This window comes from Mandrillus leucophaeus, unplaced genomic scaffold, assembly GCF_000951045.1.
Source record: "Mandrillus leucophaeus isolate KB7577 unplaced genomic scaffold, Mleu.le_1.0 Scaffold469, whole genome shotgun sequence".
Classification (NCBI taxonomy): Eukaryota; Metazoa; Chordata; class Mammalia; order Primates; family Cercopithecidae; genus Mandrillus; species Mandrillus leucophaeus.
In genome coordinates, this window is record NW_012105020.1 from 1106442 (window position 1) to 1123500 (window position 17059).

General features: G+C 44.1%; 1 protein-coding gene across 2 annotated transcripts in view; it reads left to right on the forward strand.

Moving 5' to 3' along the window:
* The first annotated feature begins 16 nt into the window (after nt 1-16).
* Nucleotides 17-17059, forward strand: part of SERPINE2 (serpin peptidase inhibitor, clade E (nexin, plasminogen activator inhibitor type 1), member 2) — a 75459-nt gene continuing 58416 nt past the window's right edge. Inside the window, exons 1-2 of one of the 2 annotated variants that reach the window (XM_011995062.1) lie at nt 7475-7977; nt 8746-8881. Coding sequence is in view for 1 of the 2 variants with exons in the window: in XM_011995061.1 (XP_011850451.1) it covers nt 315-328 (14 nt within the window). In the remaining variant the exon portion in view is untranslated. Of the gene's footprint in view, nt 329-7474; nt 7978-8745; nt 8882-17059 lie in introns of those variants that run through there. The other variant, XM_011995061.1, reaches the window with a different exon arrangement.

Below are 17059 nucleotides of genomic sequence, written 5' to 3' on the forward strand. Positions count from 1 at the left end.
CCCCGGAGTGGCGTCCAGAGGTACCCGCAGTGGGGAGCCCCGGGGCCGGCGTGGCTCCTGCCCATCCAAGCCGGCCCTGACCCTGAACCTGAGGTTTCCAGCTGCTTGCCGGCGTCCCCCTACCCCGGACTTAGGCTGCGCGCCGCCGGATGGGGAGAGACTGGCGCACTCTTACTTGTTACCTCTGCCTGTGCAGGGGGAGGTGACGCGTGGTGTGGGGAAAGCCTTTAACTTGGCCTCTGGCAGCCGATTTAACCCGAGCGAGCAGGTCTTTGCTATTTTCATCATCTGTAGAAACGGGAGTTGCGAGGCGGATGAGTGACTGCAGGTAAAGTGAAAGTACAGTACTCAGAAATTCTGGAAGGAATTAGGCATTTAATGTGTCCACAAACTGAGCGGCGAAGGAAGGCTTCTATTACATAAGACAGCACTCCACCTTCAGGTATTATGGAAGATGCTATTGAAGGTTTTAGTGTTTTAATGAACGAAACACATTCTTTGTGTGTGTGTCTGGAGAAATCTCGAATGCTGCTGTCTTGCTTTGACTACTTTGCAGGGGATGTTCTTATATTTAGCATCAGCATGAAAAGGTGTTCGAAGGTGTGAGACTTCCTCTTTCAAGCCAAGAAGCCGTTTACTTGTCTGAACTGTTGTGGAACAATATATGTGATAATTGTGTACTTTGAAGATTTTATATCAGAACTTGAGCACAGATAACTGGAAGAAATGTCTACATTGCTAATTTGTATATCCTAAACCACACTTCAAAAATTGAAGGCAGTTTCAACACTATCTGAAGGTCTAAATCAGTAACTGTTTGCTATTTGCAGTATTTCAATAGAAAAAATTTTGGCTATGCAAATGAAGGTACTAACCTAAGTAATCTAAGGTTTCTTTTAACCCCCAAATTTTGATTCTTTGTTAAAATAATGTTTGAAAATATTGTACCATGCAGGGCAATTACTGAAGGTCATGAAAATGTCATCGTGTTTTATTCTAAAACAAAAATGAATCTATGCAGAAAATTTCTGTGTCCCATGAACTTCATATTAGTTTAATTTTAAAATTACTGTCTCCAAAAGAAACTAATTTTCACTTCCACACAAGGGTGATTAAATACCGGTTAGAGATTGTTTGAGGTGGTAGAGTTGGAAATGAGGTGGTGACCTGGCCACGTCACTGGGTGCATCTCCGCCTTGCTGTCCTCTTCCAGCCAGTTCCTTTCCCATTGCATGGGGACTTTGGCTCTTGGGCTATTTCTCCACCTCTAGACCTAAAGTCCATGCGGGGAACGCTCTAGATGTGCACTTCCTTGACTGTCTCAAATCCAGTGTCTTCCATGTACTCCAGCTACTAAGTCCTCTAAGTACCTCCAAGTCTTGCCCTCTCTGAGATGCTCAACTTCTGAAAACTCTTAGTGCCTCCATCCCGCAAGCTCTTTCCTTCTGGGTTGCAAACCGGACTCCCACTGTAATCTTCAATGCATCGATCTCCAATCCTTTTCCTCCTGCGGGTTTGGCGGATGACTTTGTAGCCCATTCTACCAAGAAAATAGAGGTCATGAGGGTCTCCTCACGTCCTCCCCCATCTCCCCTGTACAGACTTTTCTGTGTTTACCCAGTCATCCAATAAATCTTCTTAAGCTTCTACTGTGTCTCGGTACTTCGCTAGATACTCATAGGTGGTAAATAGAGCAGATCCTTGCTCGCTTGAAACTGTCATTCTTGTGGGAGAAAACCAACTAAAAGCAAACACAATATATTGTAAATGTATGATAAATGAATAGGGTAGAATTATAAAGAAAAATCAAGTTAGACTGAGAACTTAGAGAAATTTAGAGAGATGACATCCTTGGGGCAGTGACTAATGTCTCCAGCTGTGTCCTGAATCCCAACTCGCAATGCCTCTCTCTCCTTGTGAGTGTTACTCCCTTTTCTTACTTTTATCTTCAGTCTCTCCCTATGAGCTTTTTTCTTTTTTAGTATTATTTTAAGAATGCCTTAACCTCCCTTGTCCCTGCATCCTCAGCTCACCTGTCATAACCACCGCGTCTCTCCAGGCTTCTTAAACTGGTCTCCCCTTCCCGTTCAGCAATTTGCAAGCCGGCCAGAGTCTCCTCAAAGTTCAAGGCCTATGACTTCCTGAACAAGCAATCTTTTTAAAAAAATTTTTATTATTATACTTTAAGCTCTGAGGTACATGAGCTTATACTTTAAGCTCTGAGGTACATGAACGTGCAGGTTTGTTACATAGGTATACATGTGCCATGGTGGTTTGCTGCACCCATCAACCTGTCACGTTAGGTATTTCTCCTAATGTTATCCCTCCCCAACACCCCCCTGCCCCGGCCACAGGCCGCGGTGTGTGGTATTTCCCTCTCTATGTCCATGTGTTCTCGTCTGAACAAGCAATCTTATGGATACCCACTAGGCTTCTCCGTGGCATTTGATGAGGTTCTTCCATTCCTTTCCGATGGTTTTTTTTTTTTTTTTCACCCCTGGTTGCCACCTTCTGGTTTTCCTTCTTCTTCCCTGGGATCTCTGCTACCTCTTGAGGTTACCCAGGGTTCGCTGTCATCCCTCTTGTGCCCTGTGTATTTGGGTGAACTATGTTCCCACAGCTTCAACTGTCACCAATATGAAGTGAGTCCTAGATTGGCATGTAAGCTAGCTTGAGCATGCTCCTGTGTTCCAATCAGTTACCTGCAGTCTGGTGCGCTTACCCATGCCCTTTAGACCAAAAAAAACGCCCCACAGTAAATCCAAAATTGATTTTAGTTTTCACCACCCACCCCATATTTGCTTCATCATTAGCCAAGATTTGTCCGTTTTTTTTGGCAGTGGCGCCACCATTCATGGAGGTATTGGAGCAGGAGCCTCACAGTGATGCTGGGTTCCTGCACTGCCCACATCCAGGCCGTCACCAGATCCTGTTGCTTCTCTATGCTATGAAATTCCACAAAGGTCCGCTCTAGTCACGCTGGCCTTGCCTTGCTTTAGAGTCCAAAAGTGGCAAAATGGTGGCTGGTGTGCCACTTCTAGCAGTAGGCAGCGGTGTTGTTGGCCTGAACAAAGTATATAAAACTTGAGTTAATATTTAGACATCTGGAGATGCCACTTGGATGTATAGCTTCTCTTAAAAGCTAGAAGACCTGGAATAGGCAGAGCGCAGCGGTTCACACCTGTAATCCCAGCACTGTGGGAGGCTGAAGCAGGCGGATCACTTGAGGTCAGGAGTTCAAGACCAGCCTGGTCAACATGGTGAAACCGCGTCTCTACTAAAAATACAAAAATTAGCTGGGTGTGGTAGTGTGCACCTTTAATTCCAGCTACTTGGGAGGCTGAGGCAGGAGAATCACTTGAACCCAGGAGGCAGAGGTTGCAGTGAGCTGAGATGGCGCCACTGTACTCCAGCCTGGGTGACAGCGTGAGACTCTATCTCAAAAAAAAAAAAAAAAAAAAACCCCGAAAAACCTGGAATAGGATGCTTACATTTCCATGTGGCAACACTCAGATGCTGCTGGCTTTCCAGTGCCTGTCTATACTGGAGGTCGGTTGCTTTCTGGTTCCCCTGGACCTGTGACCCTTGCTTATATTAGTGTTCTGACTCCCATGGGCTTCAGAGCTAGAGACCCTAGGCTGAGATGACCATCGATGGCCTGGGAATGCCTAGTGCTTACTGCACAGCATCGTGCACCTCCTGTTGCGTCCCTTCTAACTCTCTTCCATGTTGTTGCTGGTGTGACTTTCCTCCTGCTGCCCCAAATCCAAGTCTTCTTGGGTCCCTGCTAATAAAACTTGATGGCTCTCTCTTGATCTGGGCTTAAACCCCTGACTCGAAAGAAGTGGCCATGTCATATCACAAGTTGGGTATCTCAGATTAAAAGATGAGCTTTCCGCTATCTTTATACAGTGTTGTACCTGAGTTTCTGAAGATGCTTTTGAGCTTCTGTAGGGTAATTAATACAGAGTTCTAGTGTTGATGGCAGTCCCTACTGTTTACAAACCATTTCTACAAACCTGACTACTGCCCCACTTCCTTGCAGCCCCCCTGGGTGGAGATAGGGCAGGGTCGATTCTACATGCCGAACAGCAGTGGGGAGTCTGTAAATATGGAGGCACAGGCCATCCCAGGGAGTCCCCAACCCTGGGAACACGGGGAACCTTGTTTTACATGTGGTACCCAGAGTCATACAGTGTGTTCCCAAATGATGCCTTAGAGTAGAGTCCTGACCCAGAACTCAGTTCCTGTCAGTATGCAGCCAGGGAACTTTCCACAGTGCTCCATGGGCTCACCAGGCTGCTGGCCATTTGTAATGACCCAACAGAGTCAAAGCTTTCTTCACTCCCTTCCCATCTCCCTGCCTTGCCCTCTGCCTGAAACATTCTTTTCTTGCCAAACTGCACCTCCTGTAAACTCCACTGGTGCTGCCCAGTGCTTTTCTGCCTTTGTTCCTTCTGTACCTCTGCCTGGAATTCCCTTCCTCCTGTATTCACTGTCTGGCTGATTTCTCCTTTTCAAGACTCGGGTTCAAAAAGGCCTTGCTGGCAGTCACCACCCCAACCCTCTGTGGCACATGTGCAGTGTACACCCCTCCCCGGGCCTACCTCAATGATGGCAGTTTTTTTGTATTGTAGCAACATGCCCTATCCAGTAGACTCTAAGCTCCGGAACGACGTGCCTGTGTTTTAGTTTTATTTGCACCAGCAGCGGTGTGTGGCCCAAAGGCAATTACCCGATGTCTGAACTAAACCATATTCATATTTTTTGTACGTTTACTGCACGCTTTATGGAAGAGTGTGTGTATTCCAGACTCAAAGGGGAGCTCTCCCTGCCAGACCGCCAGCCCTCATTTTGGTACTAGCAAATTTAATATATATCCTCAGACATTTTAAATTTTTGATTAACCTCGTCTTTTGAGATAAAACATTACTAAGAGAAAAGCGAAAGTCTAATACAGAAGCACTTCTCTGCCGGTGTTCACTTCAGTTATCCTCATCTGAACCTTCCTTTGGCATGGTTCTGCCCTCCTTGAGGTCTGTTGGCTGGGGTGCACTCTGCATTTCATGGTTTTACAGGGTAGGAGGATGCATTTTGGTTTATTTCTGTTAACCTTGGTGATGGTGATATATGACCTCTAGGTGACTTTTTTTTTTTTTTTTTTTTTTGGCTGATATCTTCAATCAAATTAGGTAGACAGAGCAGGCTGGGAGAGGATATGGGCCGCACCACCAATAGAGTGTGTAGGTTACCATCTAGAACTCAATTTCTTTGTCTATATATTGGGTATGTTGAAATAAATGATGTCAAAGGTGTCTTATTTTTAAAACCTATAAATTATTGGCTCCCTTTCCTTTTGATGTGGCTTTCTCATAAATGTCAAGTCTAGATAAATTTTTTTCATAAAAGCATTATCCTGTGCTTATATACCTTAAAGTTCTTGTCTCTCACTTTTTTAAGCCTATAAAATCATTCAGCATTAGTATTCAGAAAGAGCATCATGGGCCAAAGTGAAGATTTAGTTTGTATTCCTTAGAGCATTTATAAATTTTTAAATAAATTAGGTCCCATATACTTGAATCTTGTCAACCTGTTCTCCACACATAAATGTGCCCATCTTCTCTTTTCAAACCATCTTTCCTCATGAGTAGATTGCATGCCTAATCTGAAAACCAATGTTGGGTTTTTAAAAAATACCCTTAGGTACAGAATGGAGTCAAATGCAATAAACTACCTCTTTAGGTTATCTCTTGTCTCCAAGTTCCCAATTTAAGAATACTGAACGATTAGTACTATTTTATTTCTCTTTTGAGAAATACCACCTCCCATCCAACAGGCCAAGTCTATTTCTACAGTCAGTGAGTCTTGTCTTTATTCTGTTGTTAGATTTCTAGGTCTGGATGTAAGCCCAGTCCAAGAAAGTCGGCATCCCTTCTGGGATTCTTTCTGTGCATGAGGATGGCCACTGAGCCCAAGCAATTCTCTATTTGTAATTCCACTCATATGTTTTGACAAACATGTCCTGGGATTTCTCCAAAGGTTGGGGTGGGCACCCTAGTTCAAGATTAGATCAGGAACACCCAGGCTTTTGCCACAGTTTGACCTAAGACATTATCCTTTGCTTCGGAAGATCATTTGAGAATTGGAATTTACATCCATTGTGCCTTTCCATTTTTCTTATTTAATTCTTTGAAGAATAATACGAGGAGACTTTAATATGAAAGAAAAAAATCCCATCAAGAGTCAGAAAGGATTTCCTGTTAGGGCTGCAAATCTTGGTAAACGCACTTTGTTTTTGTAAACCATGCCCCACCCCCAACCCCTATTGGGAACTCTGGTAACCTGGGGAATTTCTCTTGAGAGCATACCAAAAATAGCATAAGTGCCTTCTCTTACCCCTAGCCCTCCATGTAGTGCCAGCAAATATAGCTATAGAAAAAATAACCACCTGTTTTTATCCTAAGTTTTTATGGGCCAAATCTTGAAGGTGGATGTGGGTATGTGAAAGAGTTTAATGCCAAATACAAAGCCCACTCGGAAATGAATAAGGTGACTACAAATGAAAACGGATGTTTCTTTCTTCCTTTCGTGAAAGTGCTATGTAAATAAAGGCAGTGTTTGCTTCCTCTACTAAAATTTATTTCTTCAGTTTTTAAATAAGAAATTCACTCAAGAAGTTATTCTTACTGAGGATTTGGTCACTGTTAAGATTATAGAAACTATTAACTACTGCATTATCTTTTGCTTACAAGAGCACAAACCCAAATCAAAATAACTTGGAAACAAGGTGGAGAGCTGTTGGCCGACACTGCCCACTCTCCAGCATGGGAGAGGTGACTCTGGCCCTGAAGTTGGCTGGAACCAAAGACTGAGGACTTGGAGGCTTTCTTCTCTCTCTCCTTGCCTCTCATCTCTGCTTCTGTCTGCTGGTTGTGGTTGTCCTCTCCGGGACCATGACTGTAGGTAACTCCAGGCTTACCTCCCTACAGCCTCTTGAGACAGGAAGAAAGAGCTGCCAGTTCCAGCTGGTTGGGGGGGCGGGGGGCAGAATCCTAGAGAGGAATTTGATTAGCTCAGTTTCAGTCACATGCCCTTCTCTGTACCAATGACTGGGCAGAGGAATGAGGTCTTATGATTGGCTGATGCTAAGTCACATGGTCACATGCCCTTCCCTATACCAATGGCGGTGGGAAGAGGAGTGAGGTCCTATGATTGGCTGATGCTAAGTCACATGGTCAAATGCTCTTCCCTGTACATTGCAATGGCTGTGGGCAGAGGAGTGAGGTCCTGTGATTGTCTGATGCTAAGTCACATGGTCACATGCCCTTCCCTGTACCAATGGCTGTGGGAAGAGGAGTGAGGTCCTATGATTGGCTGATGCTAAGTCACATGGTCACATGCCCTTCCCTGTACCAATGGCTGTGGGCAGAGGAGTGAGGTCCTATGATTGGCTGAATTCTGGGTCACATGGTCGATCTTTGGTTAGGAGGAAAAGGAGTGTGGAGAGGACCATGCTGCCTGGCGTTCCCCAGCTGCCTTTCCTTCTGTTTCCCACCCAGCAGAGGCTCTGTGTGGTCTCCTAGAGCCTCGTGCCTGCCTCTCGGCTAGATGCTGATATGATTCCCACTCATGTAGTTGGGAAGGAAGGGTGTGGCAGAGATAAAGGGTCCACAGTCACACAGTGTGTGGGGGTCACACAGCCTGTATGCCAGGGTCGCGCATGCTGCATATATGTAGGGTCGCACAACCTTTATGTGTCAGTGCCGGAGCCTGGACCCGGGTGTGTAGATGTGTGAACTGTGAGCTGATACCATGGATTTTCAAAGATTTACATCCCATCAATGTTTATACCTTCTTGAAAAGAAATTCGTGTCACAGCACACTCCTCCTTTCAAGACTACCTGCTCGCCGTGCTGCGTAATATCCCTAGTATCACAACCGAAACACATGAGACAGAAAGAGGCCGGTATCTCTGTGGTACGTTTGAATTATGGTTTTATGCCTTTGGCCCCCTAGTTCCTTCCTTAGACACTTGTTTTTTTCTGGGACTGAAATCTAAAATTAGTACTGACCTTTGGATTGAGAAGGTAGAGAGATTTACACAGAGTCCAAGCGAATAACTGAAGCTGAGCTGGATGAAACTCAGCAGAACCACAGAACAAGTGTGCCATGACTTTTCAAAGATGCGTAATTGAATTCCGTTTGGGATTTAACTTCTTTTTCTAAGGTTTATAGTTACCTTTATTTCAAAATTTGTCATTTTAAAATACATGTTTCCTCCTCTTTCTCCACTGTATGGTAATTAAGAGTGTGGAGGATTTGGAGGCCAGCGGGCTTTGGTTTGAATCTAGAGGCTACATGTTGGAGGCCATGAGCCAAAGCCAAATTTCTAAACATCTCCAAGCCCATCCGTGAATTGGGTTAGTGAGGTGTTTAGGCTTAAGGGCCACCCCTTAAGTGTTGTGAGGATGAAGCGAAGAGTATATCTTCGGCGCTAAGCACAGTGGCAGGAATGGAGCTGACTTGCGGGACACAAGGTGGCTGTGGTTGTGACACTGGGTAGTATTTGTCACACAAGTACAGGTGGGCACTTCTCCGAGACTCATGTCTTCCTTGTGTGTTTGACCTGATGAATGAGAGACTTGCTCTGTGTCTTTGCATGCTTTGTTTCCAGACCCCTTTCGTACAGCACTCTCAGTGGGCAGTACTCCCCAATGATCACCTGGTCATCTGTCCTGCCTGCAGGCTTCAGGCTCTTGTGCGTTGGCCATGAGGCAAAGGAAGGCTGTTGCATGAAATAACCTCCTTCTGACTCCACCCTTGCATTTGTGAGATGTAAACAGCCGTGTTACCAAGAGATCTTCCAGGGAGCACGTTGCAGGTAGCCCTGTCATGCTGGCTGCTTTTTTCCATTAGGTTAGTTGTGAATAACGAATAAATGTCTATGCAGGGCCAGGCGTGCTGGCTCACGCCTGTAATCCCAGCAGTTTGGGAGGCTGAGGTGGGCAGATCACTTGAGACCGGGAATTCAAAAACAGCCTGAACATAGTGAAACCCTGTCTGTACTAAAAATACAAAAAATTAGCTGGGCATGGTGATACACGCCTGTAATCCCAGCTACTTGGGAGGCTGAGGCATGAGAATCACTTGAACCCCAAAAGCAGAAGTTGCAGTAAGCGGAATTGTGCCACTGCACTCCAGCCTGGGTAACAGAGGGAGGCTCTGTCTCAAAATAAAACAGAACAAAAAATGTCTATGCAGTAGGAAAAATAATCTATTTGGTTTAATATTTAGGTCTCTGCAAGGGTAGCATCCAGAGGCTTCTCTTTTCATTCTTGTTTTTCTGACTGTGAACAAATCATTCTACTGTGTCCAGTGATGTCCAGATACCAACAAATAACTATTTTAAACATGTGAATATTTTTAAAGCACATGATGATGGTCATTTAATTGTGATTTGATTCCATCAATATACAAAAGAGTTCTAAGAATGTTGGATTAACCTTAGCAAGCATTCCCAGATAAGAAATGTGTTTTCTGCTTCCAATGATAGGATTTTTTTAAGGATCTTTCTGGCAGTTAACCACTTTGGACTTCATACAGCAGTCTGAGTATATGCCAACCCCTGAATTGTTGCTCTAACAGTGAGATTGGGGGATGCCAGGGAGAGCCTGTGTGATGACTTAATTGTAAGGGAGAGCTTTCTGTCTAAAGGTGTGGATTTTTCTCTTTGAAATTTATATACTAAAAGACTCCTATTATCTTATGCCAAACCTGTGCTAATTTCTTAATGACATGTTAGTTAAAATAACACTTTGGAGGATTGGCTAAGGATGCCACAGTATTCATAGTAAACCTGTTCTTGTGCAGCAAGGTGGTAAATCATGAATATCAAAGTGCTGATCATACTAATTTGAATTAATTTAGCATAGTGGAACGTATGAAGACATAGTTTTTCCAATGCATATGTCACTTTTTAGCCTAACATTTCAATGAGTGGGATAAGTACATTTTTTACACGTACAGTGGCAAAATTATGCTTATGTACTACTCTCTACCTTGTGTTCTGGTTCTGCGTGTGTTTTCTCTGCCATGTTAGGAACCTCCAAGTGGGGTATCTTATTCTTTTGGGCTCCTGCCACCATACCTGGCATAGAAGAGCCCGAAAAGTACTTCAAAGGGGAGAGGGAAGTGGAAAATTATGCATCATGAGTGTGTCAAGTACTATTAGGTTTATTTTATACATGATCCTGTTGAATCCTAACAACCCTTGTAAGGTAGAAATCATTCCTAGTTTATAGGCGAGAAAAATGAGATTCAGATGTGTAGAACACCCTGATCTGATTCCCACTGATGGGGTATAGACTCCAGGTCTGTGTCTCTCTGGGGTGGAGACTTTGGATCCTGAAACACTATCTTTAGTAATGATTGAGGCTAAGCCATGTGGCTGAGCAATGATACACGGCCCCACAGATTGAAGGTCAGAGCATTGCTGGGCAGAGGATGAGTTGATAGAGGTCAAATAAACTTGGTTTCAAACCCCAGGTCCACACTTAGTAGTGTGTGTCCTTAGGCAAAATACTTCCCTCTCTGTGCTTTATTTCCATGGCTAGAGAATAGAGAATGATGAGGATATTACTCTCCTTGCAGAGAAAGATCATAGTGTCCCCAATTAACAAGCAGGGAAGTAGGAAATACAGTGACTCAAGTCACTTGGCAAAGTCAGGGCTGTGGCAGGTTGAGAATTCACGTCTCTGACTCCTGTCACCTGTTACCTCTCCAGATGTCAAGTCTGGGTACAGTTTGATGACAGAACTGCCATCACCTGCCACTCACCCTTGATTAGCCCTTAGCAGCCCCCATAACTTGGTGGCTCTTACAACCCGATCCTAGAGCCCCATGGCTGATTCATGCTCTTTTTCTCTATTGTGTCTTTTCTGTATTCACTCCTATGTTCTCGAGGAAGATTCATTCCAGAGGGTAAAAGAGATTCCACGAGCCTTGTTCTTAATGTGTACACCCCACACAGGACATGAAGGAAGTTGAAGGCAGCATGCTGTTGTATTTGGGTGGCGTGCAGCTGAAGAGCTAGTTTTTGAGCACTTACTCTGTAATAGGTGCTTAGAGGGACACAGAATTATCTGCAAAACAGGCCAATCTTTGAGGGTTTTATCTATTTAGGTAGAAAGGGCACATCCATGATACCTAATAACAATTCGAGATCGTCTAGAACAGTGGCATATGGTCTGAGGGAGGGGGAGGCAATCAGGGTGCATTGTCTATGGAAGATCTGAAAGCAATAATGAAATTACCTCAGATGATTTGCTTTTTATTGTCATCATGTACCGTGGTGATAAAATATTCCTCCACCTAAGCCAGCCACTTCTACCACTCCCACCTTGTCCCTAAGTCCTGCACTGGATCAGTAATCAGCTGCCAAAATGAGTTGATACCAGTGACATGTTTGGGAGGTCAAGCTGGCAGTGGTCAGTGTGGACTGAACTGTTGGGGAAGGCTGCATGGAAGTCCCTTCCCCTCCCTCTCAGTTAGGACAGGACATCAGGAGAGCAGTCTGTGACCCTGAAGACTGGAGCAGTCCCTGATGCCCATGCGAGCCATAGGTCAGGAAAGTGCTTTCTGTGCATTGCCTCACCGTGTGAGAGGCTGGTAGCCCGAGATGGTTCTGTAGCTGAGGAATCTGGGTAAGTGGTAGGTGTCCTCCTATGTGAGATTAGGGGAGTAACCCCCAGCTTTCAGACAGCCAACAGAGGGGCTCAGTAGTGCTAATGCCAAGCCCTTCATGCAGAGAAGTGTCTTAAGTGTCAGACACTGCTTTGTGCCAGAGGTAAATCTCTCTGCAGAGGGAAATGTTGGCACATAGCTGATAAACACCAGTGTCTAGATAGCCCTGCTGGGCACAACAGTCCTCATTTTTTCTTTTACTTGACTCTCCACAAAATCCTTTTTGCCCGAAACTTTGTAGAATTGGTATTTATTGATTTCTATCAGCTGAGAGTTGGCTGTGTAGTCTCTCACGTGCTCGTTATGGCCAAAGAAAAACAGGTAACTCCTTCACAGAGGAGAGATTGATTCCCTTAAAAGGAAGACAGAAGTTTTAATGGACAACTTTGGAAAGGTGTGAAACATTAAATATCTATGACAGCAAGACACAGGAATACACAAGCCTGCGTTAAGACCTGATCCCTTCTGGGCCAGGCACATAAGCTGAAAATGGTACCTGAGCAGTTTGTGAGTACATCATGAAAAGGCACTGAAATACAGAATTTTTTCTATGAAAAAGAGTGTCCCAGCTTGAAAACTGTGTGCCTGAACATGAAGCAAAAAATGTCCTCAAAATTGTTCTGCAAAAAGGGAGTTGCTATCTAGTAGGGTCCTTACAAAATCATTAGAGTTCACAAAAAAAAGCTAGATAGATGAGATCCATGAGAGACTGACTGAGAACAGATGGGGAAGGCACATTCGTCTGAAATTCTCTCAATCAATGCATATAATGAATGCTTATCGAGATTGCTTCATGAAAAGGGGTTAAGTTTTAAAAAGAGAAGCAGAGAAATTGAATACAGATTTAGTACTTGTTCCTGAGGTTATAACTTCAGAGTTGCCAGATACTGAACATTGTATTAGTTAATATAGTGCTAGTTGTTATAACAAATAAACCCAAATATGTACCGTAACTCAAACATGAGAGAAGATTATTTTCCACTTGTATAAAGCCCAAAGTGGGCACGTTTATGTGAAACCTGGTGATTTGGCAACCCAGCCTCTTCCTGTCTGTGGTTCCACTTTATTTAACAGGCAGTTGCTAAGGTCACTGTACTGGTCAGCATTGAGCTGGTGGAAGCAGAAAGATCACCGAGGACTTCATATGGGAGCTTTTGATAGGCCAAGCCTGGGAGTGGAATGTGGCACTTCTACTCCTATTTCATTAAGTACAGTTCAGCCTTATGGTCACACCCACCTACCTTGAAGGCTAGGAAATGTAGCCCAGCTCTGTGGTTGGCAAGAAGAGGAAATGGGTTTCCTGAGGAGCTAGCTGCCCTCTGTCATTTGAAATTTTGTTCAGACCATTGAAGGTCACTTTAAAAGTAACAGCATGACTAATATGCTGTGCGGATCATGAATGTGTTTTTACCTCTGAGGGCGACTTTCTTGATGCACTCTGAAGGGCTTCTGATGGCCTAGGGTGGGCGTTTCAGTGGCAGTGTCGCACATCGTTTTGAAAAGTGCTGTATCATAGGCAACTTGGAAGGTAAGGAGGTGCTGTGCTTAGAAGAACGGTTAGACAACTCAAAAATTGAGGACAGACATATGGACACTACCTGGAAAGACTGTGAGCTAAATTGCTTCATGGAAGGTGGACATGGAATGAAAAGTACTATTTCTGACTCATAGTGTATATGATTTCATGTGTGTCATAAAGTTTATTCAGGCAGATTGACCAAAACTTGTAGGGGGTAGGGATTTTCTCATTGGGAAAAGAACAGGGCTGTCTTATCTGGGGGATGCCCTATATCCTAGCACACATGGGAATTAGAAGCTAATCAAAGAAATAAAGAATGAATGCTGGAGGAGGGGAGCCTCACTCTTACAATGTGGGAGAAGTTGGTCAGATGTGCTGGAAACATACTTCTGCATCTGGGAGGAAAAAGAGAGGTAAAAGCTGGGGAATGGGGTTAGTGCCAATCCTGCAGTCTGACTGAGGAAATGAAAAGAGACCCAGGGGATTGGGCAGGGGGGAGGCAGGTGACCTGTCCCTGGGATAAGCCCCTGGCAGTGCCAATCTCTTGGTGGTGGGCACCCCAGTGTGCTCTTTTTTTCTATGTGATGTGGGCAGGTTCCCCAACCTCTCTGCATCTCTGTGTGTAAGAGTCTGTGAGATGATGTGTTCACAGAGCTGTGCACATAGTAGGGACTTCATGAAAGTTTCCTCTCCCATCTTCTGTGCAGCTCCTCACCAGCCCCATTGTTGGGGATCATTGTCTCCATAATTGGCTATGAGTAACTGGGGAGATGTTCTCCCCTATAAAATGCAACTTCATGACAAGAAGCAGCTCAGCCCCCTTCATCCCTAAAGATTCATTGGTGCAGTTTCTTATACTAGAGGTTAGATAAAACTGAGAAGGAGAACTTCCATTGTCATTGACTTTTCATTCTAGAAGTCCTTATTCTCCTACCTTAGCTTTGGATGTTGGGCAGCGGGGCAGCAGGCTGGTCTTGTGAACAAAAGTTCTGTGGTGCCTAAGAGTTATTGACTTGTTCTTCAGCATCGCATTTCATGAGATCCTCATAGCAGCTCTCTGGAGTTCAGGGTAGGGAAGGAGGCTTGTCACTGATCTTATAGATGAGGAAACTGAGTCACAGATCAGGTACATGGCTTACCCATTGCAGACAGGCCCAGGACTAGACAACAGGCCTGTTCCACAGTAGTATTAAATGGGCATAGGTTTCTTCTGGGAAATAGCTAATGTCCCCCGGCCCTTAAATCCCTTCACAAGGCGTTAGCATCAACTGTAGCAAAGGAAATGGAATCAGGTTATAGGAAGAAGCTCAGTAGCTGGGTGACTAAAGCCCAGGTTCGGAACTGTGTTTCCCATCACTTAACATGGTTTCTGAGCTTTGAAGAACTTTTTTTGTTTGATAGGTACTTGCTTGGCAGGAAGAGGGGGACAGTGATCACCTTTTTAAAAAAAATTTTTGAGATTTTCTTTGCAAACTCTTTGTACTGAAGGAAGAAAGCAAAAGGAGCAAAGAGTTGGAGACAAAAGCACAGGAACCTTTCTTAAAGTGGAAGTTGTCTTCTCATATCTTCCCCATCCCTCATTCCCTTTTCCTGCTTTAGAAGTATTTCTACATCCTGTGCCTATAGATACATATATTTTTATTTACTTACTGTATTTTGGAAAATGGCTTATATAATTTTTCCCCAGAAGTCAAAATGTGGGAACCAGGGACCACCCACCTCTTGTACCCAGTTCAGACTCTTTCTGGGTCACTGTTTTTCATGTAATTCATGCCAAAAAGTTACACTGAAGGATATGGATGGACCAAAGCTGCATGGGTTTCTTACAACAGGCCTGGGTAGAGAGGCTTGGTATAAGAAACCCACCTTGATTATAAGAGCCAGAATGGAAAACTGAAAAAGAAAAGAATGCCTACCCAGTGTCACAGGATTACTTTTGTGGGTGCCAAAACATATCTCAAAGTAGCCCTTTAGTCACCTAATAAAAGATGGAAAATATTTATTCCACGTGTACTGCTGGAATCCATGTATTTTAATATGACACCTTTGATATATTTGGAGGGAGAATAGGAAAGATGTTCTCTGTTTTGTTTCTTCTGAACCTTTTTAAAAGTTTCTGAACTGCTTAAATGAACCTACCTGTAGACTAAGTGTGTTAGGAAGCTGATTTAGCTACATTGAGCTCTTCCTCTCCCTTACTTCCTCCTCAGGTTCTAGAATACAAGCTCAGTACTTTCCTGCCTTCCCTCTATTGCCCTGGGAAAGATAGTAAGTAAATAGTGTCTGTTGCCAAAGGGAGAAGAATAAACATAGGCTGGATCACCAAATGGTGCTGCATTTTATTTGTATGGTGTCAGAGACACTGGCTGCTTAGATGGCATCGCTGAGGGAGATCCCCAGCATGAAGCAGAGAAGACAACTTGGAGTTTGGCAGGATACCCAGGGTCATTGCAGGTCAGAGAGACTGACTAACAATTACCAGACTCACAAGAGACAGATAAATAACAAGAGGGTCCTCTGACCAATAAGGACTTTCCCCACCTTAACAAAATCTTCATGGGAAGCCCACATGTTATAGGAGGCTTGATTGGTGTATTAGTCTGTTCTCACCTTTCTATAAGGAAATACCTGAGACTGGCTCATTTATTAAGGAAAGAAGTTTAATTGACTCATAGTTCTGCAGGGCTAGAGGGGGCCTCAGGAAACCTACAATCATGGTGGAAGGCGAAGGAAAAGCAGGCACATTCTTCACAGGGTGACAGGGCGGAGTGAGTGCCAGCAGGGGAAATGCTAGACACTTATAAAACCATCAGATCTCATGAGATTCACTCATTATCAGAAGAACAGCATGGGGGAAACCGCCCCCATGATCCAGTCACTTCCCACCAGGTCCTGCCCTTGGCACGTGGGGATTATGGAGATTATAATTCAAGACAAGATTTTGAGTAGGGACACAGCCAAGCCATATCAGTTGGTAAGTACCATGTGAAAGCAAGTTAATGGCCCATGTCAGAGAGCTAAAACCATTTGTTTTAGTTCTATGTGGCCTGTAGGGAATTTCCTAGTCAGTCAGCCCAAGAGATTTAGTGGTTCAGCAAAGTTCCACATACTGGGGCCCTTCATTTCCAGATATTGGGAGTGTCTAAAGGATGAATTTTGTAATATCAGATAATGTAAGAGAATAGCCTCTGGTGACAGGTGATTGAAATAGATAATTTCTGAGTCCTTTCATTATTTCCTATCTGTTTCTTAATTTGTGAATTAAAAGTCAAGGGTTTTCTAAGGAAGAACACTAAGTTATGACTAGTACTTTCATTTGTTGAATAAATACATATCTGGTGTTCATTATGTCATTTAACTTTTCTTCTTTTTTTCTTGAGACAGGGTCTCACTCTATCACCCAGGTTGGAGCACAGTGGTGTGATCTTAGCTCACTGCAACCTCTGTCTCCCGGGTTCAAGTGATTCTCCCACCTCAGCCTCCTGAGTACCTGGTACTACAGATGTCAGCCGCCACACCTGGCTAATTTTTGTATTTTTAGTAGAGACTGGGTTTTGCCATGTTGGCCAGGCTGGCCTCGAACTCCTGACCTCAAGTGATCCACCTGCCTTGGCCTCTTAAAGTTGGGATTACAGGTGTGAGTCACTGCACCCAGAATTAACTTTAAATGTGGATATTTTTAATTCTTTGGTTATGGTTTGTTAGGTGCTGCCACTGTGGGTCACTGTCTTATCCTTCCCAGTAGGGAGAGAGAGGTATGGCTGCTCTTCTGATTTTCACCTCCTCTTACTAATTTAC